The sequence below is a fragment of the Salmo salar genome, chromosome 03, assembly GCF_965601325.2.
Source record: "Salmo salar chromosome 03, fSalSal1, whole genome shotgun sequence".
In the NCBI taxonomy this organism is placed as follows: Eukaryota; Metazoa; Chordata; class Actinopteri; order Salmoniformes; family Salmonidae; genus Salmo; species Salmo salar.
The window spans coordinates 45,925,001-45,950,654 of NC_138293.1; the positions used below are offsets into that span (position 1 = coordinate 45,925,001).

General features: G+C 44.8%; 1 protein-coding gene across 1 annotated transcript in view; it reads left to right on the plus strand.

Moving 5' to 3' along the window:
* LOC106600589 (voltage-gated potassium channel subunit beta-1) overlaps positions 1-25,654 on the plus strand; it is a 98,363-nt gene that overhangs the window by 37,326 nt on the left and 35,383 nt on the right. The window contains exons 5-8 of the mRNA XM_014192067.3: positions 542-586; positions 1,282-1,326; positions 2,795-2,838; positions 6,498-6,584. Of these exons, the coding sequence (XP_014047542.1) occupies positions 542-586; positions 1,282-1,326; positions 2,795-2,838; positions 6,498-6,584 (221 nt within the window). The remainder of the gene's footprint in view (positions 1-541; positions 587-1,281; positions 1,327-2,794; positions 2,839-6,497; positions 6,585-25,654) is intronic.

Here is a 25,654-nt window from a genome sequence, read left to right on the forward strand (position 1 = left end):
GAGGTCTTCACTATTCTCGAGGGGAGGAAGTAGAGGAGGAGCAAGGCCACTGTCATTGCCGGGCCCGGGCAGTGAGGTCTCTGTCGAGACTGGGAGGTTGCTAGTGCTAGCTGATGCATCAGTAGGACTACTAGCTTCCACCTGCGATGGTGTTTCGTCAGTCGAGGATGATGTGGTAGCTTTGCTGCTGATGTGGTTCTGTAATTTGGCTCGAGCTTAATCAGAAAAAGCTTTTTTGCGGCTTTTTTGTGCACCACTTGGTCTTGGCCTTTTGTTTATCCACCGGCACCGCTGAGAAATAGGCTAATTAAATTCATGACAACTGTATTGTCTGTCTGTCTCAGCTACTACCATGTAGACACACACACACACACACATACACACACACACACACACACACACACACACACACACACACACACACACACACACACACACACACACACACACACACACACACACACACACACACACACACACACACACACACACACACACACACACACACACCCTTAGAGTTAATATCCCTGCTTTATTACAGAGCCGAGATAATCCTGGGTAACATCATCAAGAAAAAGTGCTGGAGGTATGTATCATCTTTTGTGTGTGTGCGTGTGCGTGTGTGTGTGAGCGTGTGTGTGAGAGAGAGAGAGAGAGAGAGAGAGAGAGATAGACGGGGCCAGCTAACAAACGTTAATCTACTGTTAGTCTACCGTTAATCAAACCACAGATTTATCTCAATTTCATCACCAATATAACTGATCCACCCATCTGCTAACTAGGTCTGCAGCAGTAACCATGGCAATCAGAGGAAAGTTATGTGTTCTTGGTTTTGCGAAGGCTGGTAGACTGGTAGGTGGTCAGGCCTCAGCTATCAGCACATACTGATCTCATACATCTTTGCTGCTTCATTTCTCCAATGTACATTTCCAATCATAACGTCTTCACTCTCCAGTTCTTCATGTCGGTTCACCGCCTCCGATTTAAACATTAAACAGCCAAGCAATGGGGATTTGACTTTACTTTGAGTAGATACACTGTATCCTATCAAAGTTCAGAGAAAGTGTCCAGGAATACTTTTCTTCATACTTGAATACCATGTATGAAAAGCTAAAGGATCCATATTGTTGACTCCCCTACAGTATTAAGACCTAACATAAGGCTATTGATATTCACCAGGATATGGATAAGGATGTCCATGTCTTTCCCTCTGTTTGTCTGTCTGTCTGATCTCTGTCTGTCTGCCTGGCTGGCTGATCTCTCCCCTTTGTCTTTATGTAGGAGGTCAAGTCTGGTGATCACCACCAAGCTCTACTGGGGAGGAAAGTAAGTATGTTCCTCCTCAGACATTCTGAGCACCACGCCAATGTGATTCTGAGGTGCGTGAAATAGGATAGATCTTTGAACGGTCTGTACTGAGGCTCTTCTATACCGTATACTGTCTGAATTCTGTCTGAGTTCTGTCTGAGTTCTGTCTTGACAGAAGTTGAACAGGATCATCCATCAGAGAGCTCTAACCTGTTCATTTTCTCTTTATTAGACATATCCTGTCTATTTGAGGTTCCTGACAATTGGTCAGGAATCAATTGGTCAGCTGACAATTGGTCAGCTCGGAGTCGTTCCTGTGTCTGCTACTGGCTCTGCCGTGTCTGCAGGTCAAGTCTCAACTAAAACTCTCTTCCTTTACAGTGCACTAGAGCCACAAGGCTGGATTTGCACTATGATGAAGGAAGGTGTCTAAGATTTGTGCACATACTCAGGCCAAAAGTAGCGCACAGCAATACGGTACCATAGAGCTCAACCAGCTCTATCTTTGAAGAATCAGAGTGGTTCTGTGGTGACACAACCCTCTTCACTGTGGACCTGGAGAGAGAGAGAGAGAGAGAGAGAGAGAGAGAGAGAGAGAGAGAGAGAGAGAGAGAGAGAGAGAGAGAGAGAGAGAGAGAGATGATTAACAACCAGCCTGGCAGTCTGTTTGGGGCCTGACGAGGCTCTCTGCGTCTCTGAACAGACTCGCACACACAGCTGGGGGAGCCGATAACATAACAGAGAATAACACAGCCAGAGATCCAGGATGACTCAGCCCCACGCTACAGTTCTCTGTGTGCCTGGAATATCAGTCCCCAACTCTCAGAGAAAGAAAAGAGAGTCTGTGTGGCTCTGTCAGTAGAGCATGTCACTTGCAATGGAAAAGGTTGTGGGTTTGATTCCTGCTGGGGCCACCCATGTGTAAAATGTATTCAAGCATTATTGTAAGTTGCTTTGTCTGTTAAGTGGCATATATTATAAAAAGAGAGGGGGTGAACATGAAGAAAAAAATAAGGAGAGAAAGACAAAGAATGGATTGAATAGAGGGGGTGAAGAAAGAGAGAAGATGGATAGTAATGGGGGAGGGCTGGGTAGATGAGGATGATGTCGCTGACAGTTTGTCATTGACTCAGACATCCACTATGACAGATTACAGGGCATTGCATTTTCAGTGCTGACAGACGATAAAGTTTGTTTTGTTGCTACCGACACTTCCCAGGGCCTGTTGTGTCTCTTGTCTATTCATCGATTTGTAGACAGCTCATTAGAGGCTGGTGGGACAAGTTCAATGCTCTAGTCACTGTAAATCTGTGTGTCTGTATGTCTATGTGTCTGTGTGTCTGTGTGTCTCTCTCTGTGTGTGTGTGTGTGTGTGTGTGTGTGTGTGTGTGTGTGTTTGTGTTTGTGTTTGTGTGTGCATGCACTGGTGTGTGCCCTTTTGTGTATACTTTTCTGTGTGTATATTTACTTCTGTGTTCTTTTCCAGGGCGGAGACAGAGAGAGGACTCAACAGAAAGCACATAATTGAAGGTAAAGTGGCTGATTTCCTCTCCTCCTCTTCCTTCTGTCTTGTCCTCCACATCACTCCATGCCCCAGTTTACCTCTATAATCCCCCTTTTCATATCCACATCACTTTTTATTTTCTCTCTTCTCCCTCTCTCTTGTGATTGATTGCTGCAAGAATGCTGTTCATTGACTACAGCTCAGCATTCAACACCATAGTTAGTACCCTCCAAACTCATAATTAAGCTTGAGACCCTGGGTCTCGACCCCGCCCTGTGCAACTGGGTCCTGGAATTCCTGACGGGCGCCCCCAGGTGGTGAAGGTAGGAAACAACATCGCCACTCCGCTGAATCTCAACACTGGGGCCCCACAAGGGTGCGTTCTCAGCTCCCTCCTGTACTCCCTGTTCACTCACGACTGCGTGGCCATGCATGCCTCCAACTCAATCATCAGGTTTGCAGACGACACAACAGTAGTAGGCTTGATTACCAACAACGATGAGACAGCCTACAGGGAGGAGGACAGGGCCCTCGGAGTGTGGTGTCAGGAAAATAACCTTTCACTCAATGTCAGCAAAACAAAAGAGATGATCGTGGACTTCAGGAAACAGCAAATGGAGCAGCCCCCTATCCACATCGACGGGACAGCAGTGGAGAAGGTGGAAAGTTTTAAGTTCCTCGGGGTACATATCACCGACAAACTGAAATGATCCACGCACACAGACAGTGTGGTGAAGAAGGCGCAACAGCGCCTGTTCAACCTCTGTAGGCTGAAAAAATGTGGCTTGACACTGAAAACCCTCACAAACTTTTACAGGTGCACAATTGAGATCATCCTGTCGGGCTGTATCACCGCCTGGTACGGCAACTGCACCGCACACAACTGCAAGGCTCTCCAGAGGGTGGTGCGGTCTGCACAACGCATCACCGGGGCAAACTACCTGCCCTCCATGACACCTACAGCACCCAATGTCACCGGAAGGCAAAAAAGATCATCAAGGACAATAACCACCCGAGCCACTGCCTGTTCACCCCGCTTCCATCCAGAAGGCAAAGTCAGCACAGGTGCATCCAAGCTGGGACCGAGAGACTGAAAAACAGCTTCTATCTCAAGGCCATCAGATTGTTAAACAGCCACCACTAGCACAGAGTGGCGGCTGCCTACCTACAGACTTGATATCATTGGCCACTTTAATAAATGGAACACTAGTCACTTTAATAATGCCACTTAAGAATGTTTACATATCTCGCATTACTCATCTCATATATACAGTATATAATGTATATTGTATCCTTCACTATCTATTCTTTACTATCTATTGCATCTTAGCTGCTCTGTGATATGTTTTATACTTATATATTCTTATCCCATTCCTTTACTAGATTGTGTGTATTAGGCTTTGTTGTGGAATTTGTTAGATATTAGGTTTTGTTGTGAAGTTCTTAGATACTGCTGCACTGTCGGATCTAGATGCATAAGCATTTCACTACATTCACAATAACATCTGCTAACCATGTGCATGTGACCAATACAATTTTATTTTATTTCCTCTGGTGTGCTCAGTTGAACTTAACCTCCTCTTTTGAAGTACCTGTATGTCTCTACTACCTCTCAGGGTCGGATGTCTCTGGGTCTTGAGTTGGTCCATTTGTAATATGATATGCTAGACATGAGCACCCTTCTATCCATACCCTCGTGTCCTGTAGTGTCCTCTCCTGTTCTTTTCTCTCCTATCATCTCCCTCCTCCTCCCCTGTTATTTTCTGTCCTCTCCTTACCATTCCTTTTCTTTTCCTTTCCTCTCCTGCCATCTCCCACCTTACCTTTCCATGTTTCCCCTTTCAGTCCCTCCAGTCTCCTATTTTACAGTTTTTAGGATATTACACAGCTAAACCTGACACCCAGATGACCCCAATCCGCACACTACCCCAAACCAAGTCCCTGATCCAGCCCAACAACGTCCCGTCCACAGTACAGTGCCTGCACCTCCTGCAGCACTCTCATATAGTATTAACATTCATATCAGCTGCTAACTTTCCCCCCCAAAGAAGAACAGAATCATATGTTTAGTATGAGAGATAAAGAATGGGGAGAAGGGGGGAGAGACAGAGAGAGAGAGAGAGAGAGGGAGGGAGGAGAGAGAGGAAGAGAGCTGGAAAGATAAAGTGAGAGAAAGTGAGAAAACATAGGAAGGGAGAGAAAGAGAGCATTACCAATTAGTTGGGCTCAGCTGTCCTGCCTGGAGGATAGATAACAATACTGAGGCACAGCGCCTGTGTCACCATAATGTGGTGGATGTCACCGCAGGCTAACTGATGAAGGACACGATTGGCTGAGAGACACAGTTGTTGACAACCTATTTAAACTGTTGATGTGGATGTCACTGCAGGCTAATCGATGCAGTATCTGATTGGCTGAGAGACACAGTTGTTGACAACCTATTTAAACTGTTGTTGTGGATGTCACTGCTGGCTAATCGATGCAGCATCTGATTGTCTAAAAGAGACTGCTGTTCACAGCATTTTTTGAAGGGCATTGGCAGGTGTGGCGGTGTCACCTTAAGATAATCGATGTTGGACCGAGAAAGACAGTTGACGACAGTATTCATATCTCTGATGGATGTCTAAACTGGTTCCAACAGTCAAGAGTAGAGGACTAGTGAGGCAAACTGGTGTTTGACAAGGATGGTTTTTGGTGGTTTTATTTACTGATTGACAGGATATTTAAAGGATATTTAAACAGGACTTTGTTCATGACCTTGCTTGTTTCCTCCTTTATCCCATATCCACCAATGGAATTCATTTGATGTATTACCCTTCTATCCACTTCTCTCTAATCTCCAAAAATAGAGGCACGTAGAGGTCTTAAGACTGCTTAATCAGTACAAGTCGTGTGAGTCACTTCAAAATGGAGTCCCTTCAGAGCCTTCTAAAAATCATGGCAGAGCAGGCTCAGATTAGTGTGTGTGTGCGCGTGCACATGCATGTGTGCGCACATGTGTAATGTTCCTGGGATTACCGGGTTGTAGATGACAGGACATGGATTAAGATTGTGAATGGTGACAGGGGAGAGCATGACTCCCTCACAGGATTAACTCTGACTGGCATTCATCTGACACAGAAATGTACACACGTATACACACACGTACACACACACATACACAGAAACTCATACAGTATACACGTAAACACACTTTTACAAACACACATATGTACACACTCAGGTACACACCTCCTTTCTTTGCCTTTCCTGTCTTCTTGTGTCCCACCCTCTCCTCTCCTCTCTCCATCCTTTCATCTATGTCTGCTCTCCTATTAGTTTTTGTGAATGGAGCTGAGCTGACAGACACAATACCTCATTCATCTATACCCCCCCAACCCTCTTCCCTCTCTCCTCTCCTCTCGGGATTCAAACAGCAAAGCCTTCATCTGACAGGATGAGAGAGACAGAGGAGGAAAGGTCTCCCTCACCTTCCCTCAGATCTTCTGTGGCTTGTTGTGTTCTGTAACTGCAGGTTTCTAACAGGTGTTTACCTCTCTCTCTCTTTCTCTCTCTCTCTCTCTCTCTCTCTCTCTCGCTCTCTCATTTCCTTTTCTCTCTCTCACCCTCCCGCTCCCTCTCTGCCCATCTCTCTCCCTCTATCCACCACCCCCTCCATCTTCCTCTTTCTCTCTCTGTCCTGCAGGTCTGAGGAGCTCTCTACAGAGGATGCAGCTGGAGTATGTGGATGTGGTGTTTGCCAACCGGCCCGACAGCAACACCCCCATGGAGGGTGAGTGACCCCGGGGGAGGAGGGAGGGAGAGGGTGAGAGGGTGACTCTCAGGGATGGGAGTGATTGATGGTATTGTTGTTGGTTTACTTTGGCACTCGTTTGTTTCACATGCACACACAGTCATGTGCATGCACAAACACACACACACACACACACACACACACACACACACACACACACACACACACACACACACACACACACACACACACACACACACACACACACACACACACAAGCAAGCAAACAAACACAAATAAACACACTCACCCCCCCCCCCCCCACACACTCTGTGTTCAGTGAGTTTCAACAAGGCCTCTGTGTGTGTTGCTCCCCTCCCCTCATTCTACTGAAACAGGATTAGAGCCCCCCTCGAGGGTAGCTGGTGTATTTTGGGGTTGGTCTCCATGGAGATAGAAGCCCTACTGTACTCTCTCTTTCTTTTCCTCTTCTTTAATTTCTCTTTCTCTAATTTGTGTCTCTTTGCTCTTTTTTTCTCTGCCTTTGCCTCGCTTACTTACTTCCACTATTTCTTGGCTCTCCTATAACAGAGTGGGTCACATCACTAACTTGCTAGAGATATCTTGTCTCTAACCACCTTCTCTCTCTCCATCCCCTCCTCTATTTCTTGGAATGGATAGCCCGTACTGTTCTCTCTAAGCTCGGATCCTTCTTACTCCCTCAGCCCTAAACAAGCCACCGGGGGTCCAGACTGTACACAACCTGAGCCTGTCACCCAGAGCTGCTGATGTCTGTCACACATGCCCCATGGCAGACATTTTCAAAGAAAGATTGCTATGTCGTCTTTGCCTCATGGCCAACAACAGACAATGTTGTCTTTTCTGATGTACACATCACTACCAAATACAATACGGATTGACCGATTGACAGACACAGAAAGCAAAGCAGATGATAGATGGACGGACAGATGGACTGACAGACAGACAGACAGACAGACAGATGCACACACATACAAACTCTCTCTCACGCACACACCCAGCTGTGATCCTATCCCAGCTAACAATTTTAGGGAAAGAGAACGTTTTTGCAATGTTACCCTTAATGTTCCCCAGATATTTGAGTGTCTAGTTTTCCGTTAGTTAGGAGAACATTGTATGTTATCAAAAACCTCATGAGAACCTATTTAGTATGTCCTGGTGTTAGAGTTAGAAATGTCCTTAATGGCAAACAGAGCTTATCAGAACGTGGTTGCCATGTTCTCAGAATATAAGATATTAATGTTCTAGACATGTTTCATTGGAATGTTGCAAAAACAGTCCTGTGTCCAATTTTCTGAGCATTCGGACAATTTTCCATCAACGTCCCACCAAACATAAACAGAACAGGGTTGCCGTGTTCTCAGAATAAAATATATTAATGTTCTAAACACGTTTCATGGGAACGTTGCTGGAACATTTCTCTGTATCAGTTGTCAGGACGTCACCTGAAGATCCCAAAGAAACGTTCTCCCCAAAATAAAAGGGTTTCATTACACATCACCTGTTGTTACTGTTGCCGAGCCCATCAAGGCCATGATTGGTGAACCACTGATCTTTGGCAAGGTTAGGGACACCCACAGTGCTTTTAGCATGCAGTGTTTTCAATTTACATATTTGACACAGATTGACATACATGAATACATTGTGCATTTATACAGTAATTCATATTCATCTTGTCCTCACCTGGGATTTGAACTCACAACATCTTGGTTCATGTCCTTCCAATCTTTCTGCTACAGCACCATGTCTGCATCAGTTATCAGTTAATCTTACTATTTTCTCTGCAATTTTCAGGCTTTCTGTATAGTGGTATAATGTTGGTAGGTCCTTTCACCCTATTTTAATGTTACTCCTGATCAATAAAGCTGTTTTTCTAAAGTGTACTTTTAACAGAGCTGAGATTCACTTCAAAGTGCATTTCAAGAAGATGATGGAGAGATGTCCAGCTATATAGAATTAATAAGTACTAACAATTTATGAGAGGTAGTGGAAATGTGGTCATCAATCAATCAATTATAAAGCTCTTCTTACATCAGCTGATGCAGAAACCCAGCCTAAAACCCAAAACAGCGTGCAATGCAGGTGTAGAAGCACGGTGGCTAGGAAAAACTCCCTAGAAAGACCAAAACCTAGGAAGAAACCTAGAGAGGAACCAGGTTATGAGGGGTGGCCAGTCCTCTTCTGGCTGTGCCGGGTGGAGATTATAACAGAACATGGCCAAGATGTTCAAATGTTCATAGATGACCAGCAGGGTCAAATAATAATAATCACAGTGGTTGTAGAGGGTGCAACAGGTCAGCACCTCATGAGTAAATGTCAGTTGGCTTTTCATAGCCGATCATTCAGAGTATGTCTACCGCTCCTGCTGTCTCTAGAGAGTTCAAAACAGCAGGTCTGGGACAAGGTAGTACGTCCGGTGAACAGGTCAGGGTTCCATAGCCGCAGGCAGAACAGTTGAAGCTGGAGCAGCAGCACAACCAGGTGGACTGGGGACAGCAAGGAGTCATCAAGCCAGGTAGTCCTGAGGCATGGTCCTAGGGCTCAGGTCCTTTGAGAGAGAGAGAGAAAGCAAAAGAGAGAGAGAAAAAAAAGAGAGAGAGAGAATTAGAGAGGGCATACTTAAATTAACACAGGACGTGGGATAAGACAGAAGAAATACTCCAGATATAACAGACTGACCCTAGCCCCCCCTACACAAACTATTGCAGCGTAAATACTGGAGGCTGAGACAGGAGGGGTCGGGAGACACTGTGGCCCCGTACAACGATACCCCCGGACAGGGCCAAACAGGCAGGATATAACCCCACCCACTTGCCAAAGCTCAGCCCCCACACCACTAGAGGGATATCTTCAACCACCAACTTACTATCCTGAGACAAGGCCGAGTATAGCCCACGAAGATCTCCCTCACGGCACGAACCCAAGGGGGGGTGCCAACCCGGACAGGAAGATCACGTCAGCGACTCAACCCACTTAAGTGGCGCACCACTCCTAGGGATGGCATGGAAGAGCACCAGTAAGCCAGTGACTCAGACCCTGTAACAGGGTTTGAGTCAGAGAATCCCAGTGGAGAGAGGAGAACTGGCCAGGCAGAGACAGCAAGGGCGGTTCGTTGCTCCAGTGCCTTTACTTTCACCTTCACACACTTGGGCCAGACTACACTCAATTATAGGACCTACTGAAGAGATGGCGTAGCAGTCGAATGTCTGTTTTTGTCTTGTCCCGTCCCGTGTATATATCATTTTCTTCTTATATATTTCGTATATATTTTTAATCTCAATTTCCATCTATGGACAGAACATACTCTCCTGCAACACGTCTCAACCAATGTGGTACGGATCTGCTATTTTTTATACTTTAGAACGGGAACCCCCACCAGAGGCTAGCCAGCTAACTAGCTACAAGCTAGCCACTGACTACTCGGACATCAGCCAGCCTCAGCTCGGTCAATTCCTGCCAGTCTGCACAGCGCGATATCAACCCAGAGCATATCGGACTGCTTTTTCTCTACCACATCTCCGGATTCCTACCGCTAACTCTGAACCTTTACACCGGATCATCGCAGCTAGCTAGCTGCTATCCGAGTGGCTACTCCTGGCTAACATCTCTGTCCCGAAGAAAGCACCAGTTAGCCTGGAGCTAGCCTCGAGCAAGGCCCATCTCCAGGCTAGCCAAAGACGTCCATCAGCCAATTCTTGGGCTACAATACCTTGTTTGCCAATTGGCCTGGAGCCTTTACTGCCGACACGGAGCCCCGCTGATCCATCATGACTGGTCTGCCGACATAACTGTCCGAGGTGGTTTCAACAGGCTCTTCCGTTACGACGTCCCCTGAGGCCCATTTGCTAACATCCGGCCCGCTAGCTGTCTGAATCGCCATGTCTCGAGCTTGCCTAGCATAGTAGCACTACTGAATTGGCTCCCTGACTCATCTATTGCTACTCACTGAGCCCTATGATCACTCGGCTACACATCCCTCTCCCTAATGTCAATATGACTTGTCTATTGCTGTTTTGGTTAGGGATTATTGTCTTATTTCTCTGTAGAGCGTTCAGCTCTGCCCAATATGCCTTAACTAGCCCTTTTGTTCCACCCCCCACACATGCGGTGACCTCAACTGGATGAACTGGTGCCTCTAGAGAAAAAACCTCTCTCATTGTCACTCAATGCCTAGGTTTACCTCCACTGTACTCACATCCTACCATACCCTTCCTTGTCTGTACATTATGCCTTGAATCGATTCTCCCGCACCCAGAAATCTGCTCCTTTTACTCTCTGTTCCGAACGCACTAGACGACCAGTTCTTATAGCCTTCAGCCATACCCTTATCCTACTCCTCCTCTGTTCCTCTGGTGATATAGAGGTTAACCCAGACCCTGCAGCCCCCTACACCACTCCCATTCCCCAGGTGCTCTCATTTGTTGACTTCTGTAACCGCAAAAGCCTTGTTTCATGCATGTTAACATTAGAAGCCTCCTCCCTACGTTTGTTTTATTACCTGATTTAGCACACTCCGCCAACCCGGATGTCCTAGCCGTGTCTGAATCCTGGCTTAGGAAGGCCACCAAAAATCCAGAAATTTCCATCCCTAACTATAACATTTTCAGACAAGATAGAACTGCCAAAGGGGGTGGAGTTGCAATCTACTGCAGAGACAGCCTGCAGAGTTCTGTCATAATATCCAGGTCTTTGCCCAAACAATTCAAGCTTCTACTTTTAAAAATCCACCTTTCCACAAACAAGTCTCTCACCGTTGCCGCCTGTTATAGACTGCGTTCTGCCCCCAGCTGTTCCTTGGACACCATATGTGAATTGATTGCCCCCCATCTATCTTCAGAGTTTGTACCTAAACTGGGACATGCTTAACACCCCGGCCATCCTACAATCTAAGCTTGATGCCCTCAATTTCACACAAATTATCAAGGAACCTACCAGGTACAACCCTAAATCCATAACCACGGGCACCCTCTTAGATATCATCCTGACCAACTAGCCCTCTAAATACACCTCTGCTGTCTTCAACCAGGATCTCAGTGATCACTGCCTCATTGCCTGCGTGTGTAATGGGTCCACGGTCAAACGACCACCCCACATCACTGTCAAATGCTCCATAAAATACTTCCGCGAGCAGGCCTTTCTAATCGACCTGGCCTGGGTATCCTGGAAGGATATTGACCTCATCCCGTCAGTAGAGGATGCCTGGTTGCTCTTTAAAAGTGCTTTCCTCACCATCTTAAATAAGCATGCCCCATTCAAAATATGTAGAACTAAGAACAGATATAGACCTTGGTTCACCCCAGACTTGACTGCCCTTGACCAGCACAAAAACATCCTGTGGCATTCTACATTAGCATCGAATAGCCCCTGCGATATGCAACTTTTCAGGGAAGTCAGGAACCAATATACTCAGTCAGTTAGGAAAGCTAAGGCTAGCCCTCTCTAAAATGATCCGTCGAAATTGTTGCAACCCCTATTACTAGCCTGTTCAACCTCTCTTTCGTATCGTCTGAGATCCCCAAAGATTGGAAAGCTGCCGCGGTCATCCACCTCTTCAAAGGGGGAGACACTCTAGACCCAAACTGTTACAGACCTAGAATCCAACCTACCTTGCCTATCTTAAGTCTTCGAAAGCCAAGTTAACAAACAGATCACCGACCATTTCGAATCGCACCGTACCTTCTCCACTATGCAATCAGGTTTCCGAGCTGGTCATGGGTGAACATCAGCCACGTCCTATACGATAATCATAACCGCCATTGACCTGGCCAAGGCTTTCGACACTGTCAATCACCGCATTCTTATTGGCAGACTCAATAGCCTTGGCTTCTCAAATGACTGCCTCACTTGGTTCACCAACTACTTCTCAGATAGAGTTCATTGTGTCAAATAGGCGGGCCTGGTGTCCGGACCTGTGGCAGTATCTATAGGGCTGCCACAGGGTTCAATTATCGGGCCGAATCTTTTCTCTGTATATATCAATGATGTCGCTCCTGCTGCTGGTGATTCTCTGATCCACCTCTACGCAGACAACACCATTCTGTATACATCAGTGGCACTCACACAATACAGTGCTACTGAACGGCCCGCTACCAAACCTGTGGGCTCTCCTTCACCGCAGCCAACGTGAGTAAAACATTTAAACGTGTTAATCCTCGCAAGGCTGCCGGACCAGACGGCATCCCTAGCCGCATCGTCAGAGCATGCACAGACGAGCTGGCTGGTGTGTTTACGGACATATTCAATCAATCCCTATCCCAGTCTGCTTTTCCCACATGCTTCAAGAGAGCCACCATTGTTCCTGTTCCCAAGATACTAAGGGAACTTTTGCTAAATGACTATCGCCCTGTAGCACTCACTTCCGTCATCATGAAGTGCTTTGAGAGACTAGTCAAGGATCATATCACCTCCACCCTACTTGACACCCTAGACCCACTCCAATTTGCTTACCGCCCCAATAGGTCCACAGACTATGCAATCGCAATCACACTGCACACTGCCCTAACCCATCTGGACAAGAGGAATACCTATGTAAGAATGCTGCTCATCGATTACAGCTCAGGATTTAATACCATAGTACCCTCCAAACTCGTCATTAAGCTCGAGACCCTGGGTCTCAACCTGGCCCTGTGCAACTGGGTCCTGGACTTTCTGATGGGCCGCCCCCAGGTGGTGAGGGTAGGAAACAACATCTCGACCCCACTGATCCACAACACAAGGGTGCGTTCTCAGCCCTCTCCTGTACTCCCTGTTCACCCATGACTGCATGGCAATGCACGCCTCCAACTTAATCATCAAGTTTGCAGACGACACTACAGTGGTAGGCTTGATTACCAACAACAACGAGACGGCCTACAGGGAGGAGGCCCTCGGAGTGTGGTGTCAGGAAAATAACCTCACACTCAACGTCAACAAAACAAAGGAGATGATCATGGACTTCAGGAAACAGCAGAGGGAGCACCCCCTATCCACATCGACGGGACAGTAGTGGAGAAGGTGGAAAGTTTTACATTCCTTGGTGTACACATCACGGAAAACTGAAATGGTCCACCCACACAGCGCCTTCTCAGGGGGCTGAAGAAATTTGGTTTGTCAGCAAAAACACTCACAAACTTTTACAGATGCACAATCGAGAGCATCCTGTCGGGCTGTATCACCACCTGGTACGGCAACTGCTCCGCCCACAACCGTAAGGCTCTCCAGAGGGTAGTGAAGTTTGCACGAAGGCCATCAGACTGTTAAACAGCCATCACTAACATTGAGTGGCTGCTGCCAACATACTGACTCAAATCTCTAGCCACTTTAATAATTAAAAATTTGATGTAATAAATGTATCACAAGTCACTTTAAACAATGCCACTTTATATAATGTTTACATACCCTACATTACTCATCTCATATGTATATACTGTACTCTATACCATCTACTGCATCTTGCCTATGCCGTTCGGCCATCACTCATCCATATATTTATATGTACATATTCTTATTCATTCCTTTACACTTGTGTGTATAAGGTAGTTGTTGTGAAATTGTTAGATTACTTGTTAGATATTACTGCATGGTCGGAACTAGAAGCACAAGCATTTCGCTACACTCGCATTAACATCTACTAACCATGTGTATGTGACAAATAAAATTTGATTTGATTGGATCTGGCCATTCTTTGGACACTGTGCTAACAAACCTACAAATGAGCTTCAATGCCATACAACACTCCTTCCGTGGCCTCCAACTGCTTTAAAATGCTAGTAAAACTAAGTGCATGCTCTTCAACTGTTTGCTGCCCGCACCCGACCGCCTGACTAGCATCACTACTCTGGACGGTTCTGACTTAGAATATGTGGACAACTACAAATACTTAGGGGTCTCTGGTTAGACTGTAAACTCTCCTTCTAAACTCACATTAAGCATCTCCAATCCAAAATGAAATCTGGAATCGGCTTCCTATTTTGCAACAAAGTCTCCTTCACTCATGCTGCCAAACATACCCTTGTAAAACTGACTATCCTACCGATACTTGACTTCACCGATGTCATTTAAAAAATAGCCTCCAACACTCTACTCAGCAAACTGGATGTAGTCTCACAGTGCCATCCGTTTTGTCACCAAAGCCCAATATACTACCCACCACCGTGACCTGTATGCTCTTGTTGGCTGGCCCTCACTACATATTTGTCGCCAAACCCACTGGCTACAGGTCAACTATAAGTCTTTGCTAGGTAAAGCCCTGCCTTATCTCAGCTCACTGGTCACCATAGCAACACCCACCCATAGCACGTGCTCCAGCAGGTATATTTCACTGGTCATCCACAAAGCCAACACTTCCTTTGCCCGCCTTTCCTTTCAGTTCTCTGCTGCCAATGACTTGAACGAATTGCAAAAATCACTTATTTCTCCCTCTGTAACTTTAAGCATCAGCTGTCAGAGCAGCTTACCAATCACTGTACCTGTACACAGCCAATCTGTAAATAGCACACCCAACTATCTTATCCCCATATTGTTATTTACCCTCTTGCTCTTTTGCACCCCAGTATCTCTACTTGCACATCAATCACTCCAGTGTTAATGCTAAATTGTAATTATTTTGCCTCTATGGCCTATTTATTGCCTTACCTCCCAACTCTTCTACATTTGCACACCCTGTACGTAGATGTTTCTATTGTGTTATTGACTGTATGTCTGTTTATGTGTAACTCTGTGTTGTTGTTTTTGTCGCACTGCTTTGCTTTATCTTGGCCAGGTTGCAGTTGTAAATGACAACTTGTTCTCAACTGACCTACCTGGTTAAATAAAGGTGAACAAATAGATATAAAAAAATATTCTTATAAAAAGACTGAGTTTGCGGTTGAGACTGAGTCTGCGTCTCTCATATGGATAGGCAGACCATTCCATAAAATGAAGCTCTATAGGAGAAAACCCTGCCTCCAGATGTTTGCTTAGAAATTCTAGGGACAGTAAGGAGGCCTGCGTCTTGTGACCGTAGCGTACGTGTAGGTATGTACGGCAGTACCAAATCGGAAAGATAGGTAGGAGCAAGCCCATGTAATGCTTTGTAGGTTAGCAGTAAAGCCTTGAAATCAGCCCTAGCCTTAACAGGAAGCCAGTGAGAGAGGCTAGCACTGGAATAATATGATCAAATGTTTTGGTTCTGGTCAAGATTCTAGCAGACGTGTTTAGCACTAACTGAAGTTTATTTAGTGCTTTATCCAGGTAGCCGGAAAGTAGAGCATTGCAGTAGTCTAACCTAGAAGTGACAAAAGCATGGATACGTTTTTCTGCATAATTTTTGGACAGAAAGTTTCATTTGCAATGTTACGAAGATGGAAAAAAGCTGTCCTTGAAACAGTCCTGATATGTTTGTCAAAAGAGAGATCAGGGTCCAGAGTAACGCTGAGGTCCTTCACAGTTTTATTTGAGACAACTGTACAACCATCAAGATTAATTGTCAGATTCAACAGAAGATGTCTTTGTTTTTTGGGACCTAGAACTAGCATGTCTGTTTTGTCCGAGTTTAAAAGTAGAACATCTGCCGGCATCCACTTCCTTATGTCTGAAACACAAGCTTCCAGGGAGGGAAATTTTGGGGCTTCAACATGTTTCATCAAAATATACAGCTGTGTGTCGTCCGCATAGCAGTGAAAGTTAACATTATGTTTCCGAATGACATCACCAAGAGGTAAAATATATAGTGAAAACAATAGTGGTCCTAAAACGGAGCCTTGAGGAACACCGAAATTTACAGTTGATTTGTCAGAGGACGAACCATCTACAGAGACAAACTGATATCTTTCCGACAGATAAGATCTAAACCAGGCCAGAACTTGTCCGTGTAGACCAAGATTGGGTCTCCAAAAGAATGTGGTGATCGATGGTTTCAAAAGCAGCACTAAGTTCTAGGAGCACGAGGACAGATGCAGAGCCTCGGTCAGAGGCCATTAAAAGGTAATTTACCACCTTCACAAGTGCAGTCTCAGTTCTATGATGGGGTCTAAAACTAGACTGAAGCGTTTCGTATACATTGTTTTTCTTCAGGAAGGCAGTGAGTTGCTGCGCAACAGCTTTTCACATTTTTTTGAGAGGAATGGGAGATTCGATACATTTTTGTCAGATTTTGTGATGAAGGTGTAATCCTACAGATTCCCATCTTTCGATGAGAAACAGATTTTAATTAGATCAGTTAGGGGTGTTGTAACTGTTGCCAAATAATGACATTAACATATATTTGTAAGAATGTGAGAGTAGCGTGAGGAACCCAGGCCATCAGCACCAATGATGAACGCTCTAACGACTGTCCCAATAAGGAAAAACCCTAGGGGCATGGGCTTATTGGGCAAGTATAGTTAGGCCCTGTCCAGAAGCAAACCCTAACCCCTTCTCCCTAGGCACTTGTGTAGATCTGAAACAACTGGATAGGCGTAAGCAATAAGGTTAATGCACTTCGAAGTAAATCTCAGCTCTGTTAAAAGTACACTCAAGAAAAACTATTTTATTGATTGTAGTGATTCAGGAGTAACATTAAAACAGGGTTAAACGCCAACCAACAACAACTATACAAAAGCCCTTAAATTGCTGAAATAAATCAACAGTAAACATGTCGTCCCCCACAAATGATGCAGCGCCAATTACCCTTGGGCTAATTACTGACAATTATTAAAACATATGTTGGGTGGATTAATGAGATAGAGAAAAAAAGTATTTTTACCCCCCGCTGGAAATCAAAACTTAATAGCCTTTCTTATGACCGAAAACAGCTATTGGATAACAGAGCAGTGATCACTAATCTCAATTTAGATTAACAGTTCTACTTCATTTATTTGGCACCTCTGTACGTTCTGCTTACTCTGGACCAGACACTGATCCCCGGGACTCGAAAGAGGAAGCGGCGGCGAAAGAGAGGCAGGAGAGGCAGCATCCTGACAAGACTATGTCGGCGAGCAAATAGACCGCCATTGCCCTCTGTTCTATTGGCGAACGTGCAGTCACTGGAGAACAAACTGGATGAGCTCCGTTCGAGACTATTCTATCAATGGTACCTGAAAACCTGTAATATCCTATGTATCTCAGAGTGGAGACTTGGATAATATACATCTCTCATATTTTTCTATGCATCGTCAAGACCGGACCTCAGACTCGGGTAAGATGAAGGGAGGAGGGGTGTGTCTCTTTGATAACAACAGCCGGTGTGCGATCTTTAATGATAAGGAAGTCTTGCGTTGAAATAATTCATGATAAGCTGCAGACCATAATATTTAACCTCTCTTGGGTAGGGGGCAGTATTTTCACGTCCGGATGAAAAGCATGCCCAAAGTAAACTGCCTGTTACTCATGCCCAGAAGCTAGGATATGAATATATGTAGATTTGGATGGAAAACACTCTAAAGATTCTAAAACTGTTAAAATGATGTCTGTGAGTATAACAGAACTCATATGGCAGGCAAAACCCCGAGGACAAACCATCCCAAAAAATTCGGCCTACCACTGTTTTCAATGGCTGTCACTTTTATTGTAAGTGGAAATCCTCCCAGATTGCAGTTCCTAGGGCTTCCACTAGATGTCAACAGTCTTTAGAAAGAGTTTCATGCTGGGTTTTTGAAAAATTAGTAGTTTTGTAGTTTTTCTAGGTGGCTCCCATTTTGGCTGTAGTGTTTCCAAGCAAGTTGAAGAGAGCGCGTTCTTTGGTATTTTTCTCCGGTAAAGAAAATAACGATTCTCCGTCTTAAATTTGAGCGTTTATTTACGTATTACGGTACCTAAGGTTTGATTATAAACATTGTTTGACTTGTTTGGAAAAGTTTATTAGTAACGTTTGGGATTCATTTTGTATGCATTTTGATGGAGGGAAACTGGGTGGATTATTGACTGAAGCGTGCCAGCTAAACTGAGCTTTTATGGATATAAAGAAGTACATTATCGAATAAAAGGACCATTTGTGATGTAACTGGGACCTTTTGGAGTGCCAACAGAAGAAGATCATCAAAGGTAAGGCATCTATTATATCGCTATTTCTGACTTTCGTGGCGCACCTGCCTGGTTGAAATATGTTTTTCATGCTTTTGTATGCGGGGCACTGTCCTCAGATAATTGCATGGTGTGCTTTTGCCGTAAAGCCTTTTTGAAATCTGACACAGCGGATGGATTAACAAGAAGTTAAGCTTTATTTTGATGTATTACACTTGTGATTTTATGAAAGTTAAATATTTATAATTCTGTAGTTTGAATTTCACGCTCTGCAATTTCTCTGGATGTTGGCCAGGTGGGACGCTACCATCCCACCTGCCCATAAGAAGTTAAATCAAATCAAATTTGATTTGTCACATGCTCCAAATACAACAGGTCCTTAACCAACAATACAAGCTCTTAATTAACCAACAATGCAGTTTTAAGAAAAATTAGAGTTAAAGACTCTAAATACTATATAAACCAAAGTAAAAAATAAAAGAGCAACAATATAATAACAATAACAAGGCTATATACAGGGGGTACCGGTACCGAGTCAGTCTGCGGGAGTACAGGTTAGTCAAGGTAATTGAGGTAATATGTACTTGGAGGTAGTGGTAAAGTGACTATGCATAGATAATAAACAGCGAGTAGTAGCAGTGTGAAAAGGGGGGGGGGGGGGTCAATGTAAATAGTCCGGGTAGCCATTTGATTAGCTGTTCAGCAGTCTTATGGCTTGGTGGTAGAAGCTGTTAAGAAGCCTTTTGGACCTAGACTTGGCGCTCCGGTGCCGCTTGCCGTGCGGTAGCAGAGAGAACAGTCTATGACTAGGGTGGCTGGAGTCTTTGGCAATTTTTAGCCCCTTCCTCTGACACCGCATGGTATATAGGTCTTGGATGGCAGGAAGCTTAGCCCCAGAGATGCACTGGGCCGTACGCACAACCCTCTGTAGCACCTTGCGGTCGGAGTCCGAGCAGTTGCCGTACCAGTCGGTGATGCAACCAGTCAGGATGCTCTCGATGATGCAGCTGTATAACTAGTTGAGGATCTGAGGACCCATGCCCCAAATTTTCAGTCTCCTGATGGGGAATAGGCATTGTCGTGCCCTCTTCACGACTGTCTTGGTGTGTTTGGAGCATGATAGTTTGTTGGTGATGTGGACAACAAGGAACTTGAAGCGCTCAACCTGACCCACTACAGCCCCGTCGATGAGAATGGGGGTGTGCTTGGCTCTCCTTTGCCTGAAGTCCACAATCATCTCCTTTGTCTTGATCACTTTGAGGGAGAGCTTGTTGTCCTGGCACCACACTTCCAGTTCTCTGACCTCCTCCCTATAGGCTGTCTCACTGCCACATCCGACGAGCGTCGGAGCCGGTGTAGTAGGATTCAATCTTAGTCCTGTATTTACGCTTTGCATGTTTGATGGTTCATCTGAGGGCATAGCAGCATTTCTTATAAGAGTCCGGGTTAGAGTCGACTCCTTGAAAGCGGCAGCTCTACCCTTTAGCTCATTGCGGATGTTTCCTGTAATCCATAGCTTCTGGTTGGGGAACCTCCGGTCACTGTGGGGACAACATCATCGATGCACTTATTGATGAACCCGGTATACTCCTCAATGCAATTGGATGAGTCCCGGAACATATTCCAGTATGTGCTAGAAAAACAGTCCTGTAGCTTAGGATCTGCATCATCTGACCAGTTCCCTATTAAGCGAATCACTGGTACTTCCTGCTTTATTTGTTGCTTGTAAGTAGGAATCAGGAGGATAGAATTATGATCAGATTTGCCAAATGGAAGGCAAGGGAGAGCTTTCTACCCGTCTCTGTGTGTGGAGTAAAAGTGGTCTAGAGTTTTTTTCCTCTTGTTGCACATGTAACATGCTTGCTTGCTTATTTCTTTATACAGCTTGTTGAGTGTGGTCTTAGTGCCAGCATCGGTTTGTGGTGGTAAATAGACAGCTACCCTCTTGGTAAATAGTGTAGTCTACAGCTTATCATGAGATACTCTACCTCAGGCGAGTAAAACCTCAAGACTTCCTTAATATTTGATTTTGCGCAACAGCTGTTATTGACAAATAGACATAGACTGCCACCCCTTGTCTTTCCGGAGGCAGCTATTTTGTTTTGCCAATGCACGGAAAAACCAGGCAACTGTATATTATCCAGCTCGTCGTTCAGCCACGACTCGGTGAAACATAAGATATTACAGTTTTTAATGTCCCTTTGGTAGGATAGTCTTGAAGTGAGCTCATCCAGTTTATTCTCCAATGATTGCACGTTGGCCAATAGGACGGATGGTACAGGCGGGTTACCCACTCGTCGACAAATTTTCACAAGGCACCCGACCTGCATCCCCTGTGCCCACAGGTGCGTGGTGCGTGGAGTGAGGTGAGTGTCTGACATTGGTTTGTCATCATATAAGCTTTTAGAGGTATACAAAAGCAGCCAGGCAGGATAGAGGGATGCCTTATCCCTCTCTCACCCCATATATATTATGATGGCTTAGGCCTTGATTCAATCAAATCAAGTGTTAACCAGCATTAGCTGACAACCGCATAGCTGATGTTTTGGCGGTGTCAGAGGTGGAACTGCGTTGGTGCTGTCAAATCAAAGAGCAGCTGCTTTTGTGATCATTGTCAAGAAGCCAAACCCATCCCACTAGAGTTAGAAGTTCAGAACGAGAAAGTGCAGGCTATATAGAAATAATGACGCTAAAATTGAAAACCATTAAATTATATAATCCAGTGTTCGAACTTGTAAACAAGGCTGCATGAGATTTATCTTAATCCGACTCCATGCAGCCAATGACAATGTCAGCTTTAGGTAAAATGCCGGGAGCCGCTTGTGGATTTCCACCTCAAACACCATCAAAACATCAGCCATGCGGATGTCGGCTAAAGCGGACCTGATTGAATCGGGCCCATACAGCAGTAGAGATCTCAAAGACAGACGTCTCATGGAGTACACACCCTGTTCACAAACACCTGTGTGGAATATTGATGTGCGGGTCACTGCCTGTCTACAGTATGTGATAAAGAGAAAATCTGAGGACCGCACCTGACACTAACCCGCAAATATAGATAATGTGCTGCCCTTTTTTCTCTTGAACATTTATTGAACAATGACGTTTCTCATTTCTTCAAAAATTGTTTAAATATTTTTCTGCCCACGCTCCCAAAAGGCTTTGGCAATTGGCGTGTATTTGGCACACATACAGTTATGCCCTAATGCTTAGGCTTACGCACTAATGCCATATACAAATATTTAAAGAAAAACCAAAATGTAGCATATAGATATGAATCACACAATAATTATACATATACACACACATACAGGCACAGGCAAACATAGACACACCAACAAACAAACTCAATACACACACAAACCAAACCCACTCGATCCTTTCTGAATGCAAAATACAAATATTTGTCTGCCCCCTACCCATGGTGTACACAGTAAGCAACCATTTGACCTAACATATACCCCAGCGAGGCCTGGGGTTGGAAAGTATATATATTTTTAATGATTAGATTAGATGAGTTTATTAGTCACATGCACAGAGTCACAGATGTGATTTCCGGGTACAGTGAAATTCTTCTGCTCCGAGCTCAAACAGTGCAGGTCAAAAAAAGCGAAGTGAATGAGACAATAATATTAATAATAATAATAAAAAATAATAATAACTAAGTGTTCGTTGGGGGTTGGGGGGTGTAGAATATCCATAAGGGGAGCAGCAGAAGGGGGAGGTAGGAATTCCGGGGGGGCCGGAGGGATAGGGGGAGCAGCCTGATGGTCTGGGGGGTAGAAGCTATTGGCCAGTCTGACAGTTTTTTTCCCATGATAATCCTACTGTATACTCCCCATGTCTGAGTGATGGAAGTGGGGAGAACAGATATTCTTGGCTTTCCTGCAACACCTGGTGTTGTAGGTGTCCTGGAGGGCAGGCAGTGAGCACCCAATGTTGTTCGGCTGAGCGTATCACCGTCTGTACAGCCTTGCGGTCAACGGCGGTGCAGTTGCCGTACCAGGCTGTGATTCAGCCCGACAGTATGTTCTCGATGGTGCTCCTGTAGAACACCATGAGAGCCCACTGGGACAGGCCAAATTTCTTCAGCCTCCTGAAGTTAAAGAGTCGCTGCCATGCCTTCTTCACCACGACGTCTGTGCGGTTGTGCGCCAAGGAACTTGATATTTTTTACCGTTGATGAGGATGGGGGCATGCCCAACATTTCTCCTCCTGAAGTCCACAATCAGTCCCCCTCAAGGTTTTGCTGACCTTGAGGGGGAGGTTGTTTGGTATTTTTTGTGTTTTATTAGGATCCCCATTAGCTCCTGCGAAAGCAGCAGCTACACTTCCTGGGGTCCACACCAGGGCTCTAATTTCCCGGCGGAATCGGTGGCCATGGCCGTCGATTCCCCCTTGTGTGGTCATAATGCCCACTAAAAAAATTATTGCCCTGTGGCCACTGTGCCCTTGGGCTGACTATAGTAATTATAATTCCCTTCTCCCAGCTGTCAATCGCTGTAGCCTACTCCGAAGCACCTCTCACTCACATGTCTCTCTCAGATATTTAAATTCTGTCACAATGTCCACAGAAGGTGGCGCCTCTCCCCGGTCGGGCGGTGCTTGGCGGTCGCCGTCACCGGCCTACTAGCTGCCACCGATCTATGTTTCTGTGTCTTTTGGTTATGTCTGTTTTAGGTCAGCACCTGTTCTGGTTAGTTAATTAGTGGGGTATTTAGTTTGTCTGTTTTGTTTCGGGATTTGTGCGGGATTCTTTATTGTCATGTCTTTTGGGCAAGTAGGGGAATTGTGTGTCCTCATTTACGTTGCGTGTTTTAGGCATTAGGGGTGCCGGGCTGTGTCCCGTCCTACAGTATTTATTGGAGCTGTTCTCCTATTGTGTATATTGTGCGCCCTGCCTTGTTGCAGCATTTTTTCGAGGATTTATTAAACGTGTGTTTACACGGACCTCAGTCTCCTGCGCCTGACTTCACCCCTCCTGCTATTGAAGTGAAACGTGACAAATTCTTATTAGCCAATGACCCTCACGTGATTGGGTCCTTCTCACAGGCATCAGGGGAAGCAGGTAGCCTAGTGGTTAGAGCATTGGGCCAGTAACCTAAAGGTTGCCAGATCGAATTCCCGAGCTGACAAGGTAAAAATATGTTGTTCAACCCCTGAACAAGGCAGTAAACCTACTGTTCCCAGCTAGGCTGTCATTTTAAATAAGAATTTGTTCTTAACAGACTTGCCTAGTTAAATAATAATACATTTTTTTAATCAGCAGCTCCGAAGTAGGCTACAAGTGAAGACAGACACATTATAAACACAGCAATGCACACACGGCAGTTGGCTATAAGCGGGAATGTTCAAAAAGGCAATTAGCAGGAAAACACCATTCTCAAAACTGCATCGCAAATGCAAGCGGTTTCATATGACAGTGATTAAAATATCTTTCATCAATGTATAAATAGGGAAGATGTAAAGACGCACCAACAAGCATGGGTTGTTCATATGACTAGGATTGTGTCTATGGCTGCTGGACAACAAAAGAAAGTTGAGAAAATGAGAGAAATACTGGTTGAAATGACATATGAGGAAGTGTTTATTAAATAATCTCCTTAACATTCCTATGGTCGGAACATGGTAAGACATGCCTCATGAAATGAAGGAAAAAAATCATCCCGTTTTTAAGTAATTACGTTTATGGTTAAATAGTTTCAAAATGTTGACTACCTCCACTCAGATTGCAAGGTGGGTGAATGCAGTGCGCAACAGGCACTGGCCTTTCTCTCCTATCAGAACCAAGAGTGCCTCAAGTATGTCCCAGAATCAAGCCTTTAAATATTAATAATTATCCTACATTATATTTGTAAAACATGACTGGCATTTAATATATATATAATTAAAAGTGTCATTAAAGTTTTGCTACATTTGCAAGCGCCTCCCTCATGTCAGCATACATCGAGGGAAAAAAGTATTCGATCCCCTGCTGATTTTGTACGTTTGCCCACTGACAAAGAAATGATCAGTCTATAATTTTAATGGTAGGTTTATTTGAACAGTGAGAGACAGAATAACAACAAAAAAATCCAGAAAAACACGTCAAAAATGTTATTAATTGATTTGCATTTTAATGAGTGAAATAAGTATTTGACCCCCTCTCAATCAGAAAGATTTCTGTCTCCCAGGTGTCTTTTATACAGGTAACGAGCTGAGATTAGGAGCACACTCTTAAAGGGAGTGCTCCTAATCTCAGTTTGTTACCTGTATAAAAGACACCTGTCCACAGAAGCAATCAATCAATCAGATTCCAAACTCTCCACCATGGCCAAGACCAAAGAGCTCTCCAAGGATGTCAGGCACAAGATTGTAGACCTACACAAGGCTGGAATGGGCTACAAGACCATCGCCAAGCAGCTTGGTGAGAAGGTGACAACAGTTGGTGTGATTATTCGCAAATGGAAGAAACACAAAAGAACTGTCAATATCCCTCGGCCTGGGGCTCCATGCAAGATCTCACCTCGTGGAGTTGCAATGATCATGAGAACGGTGAGGAATCAGCGCAGAACTACAGGGGAGGATCTTGTCAATGATCTCAAGGCAGCTGGGACCATAGTCACCAAGAAAACAATTGGTAACACACTACGCCGTGAAGGACTGAAATCCTGCAGCGCCCGCAAGGTCCCCCTGCTCAAGTAAGCATATATACAGTGGGGAGAACAAGTATTTGATACACTGCCGATTTTGCAGGTTTTCCTACTTACAAAGCATGTAGAGGTCTGTAATTTTTATCATAGGTACACTTCAACTGTGAGAGACGGAATCTAAAACAAAAATCCAGAAAATCACATTGTATGATTTTTAAGTAATTAATTTGCATTTTATTTCATGACATAAGTATTTGATCACCTACCAACCAGTAAGAATTCTGGCTCTCACAGACCTGTTAGTTTTTCTTTAACCTGTTGAGGACAGACGTTCCGCTCACCAATATCCAATGGTAGAGCGTGGCGCGAAATACAAAAAAACCTTAAAAATGCTATAACTTCAATTTCTCAAACATATGACTATTTCACACCATTTGAAAGATAAGACTCTCGTTAATCCAACCACTGTCCGATTTCAAA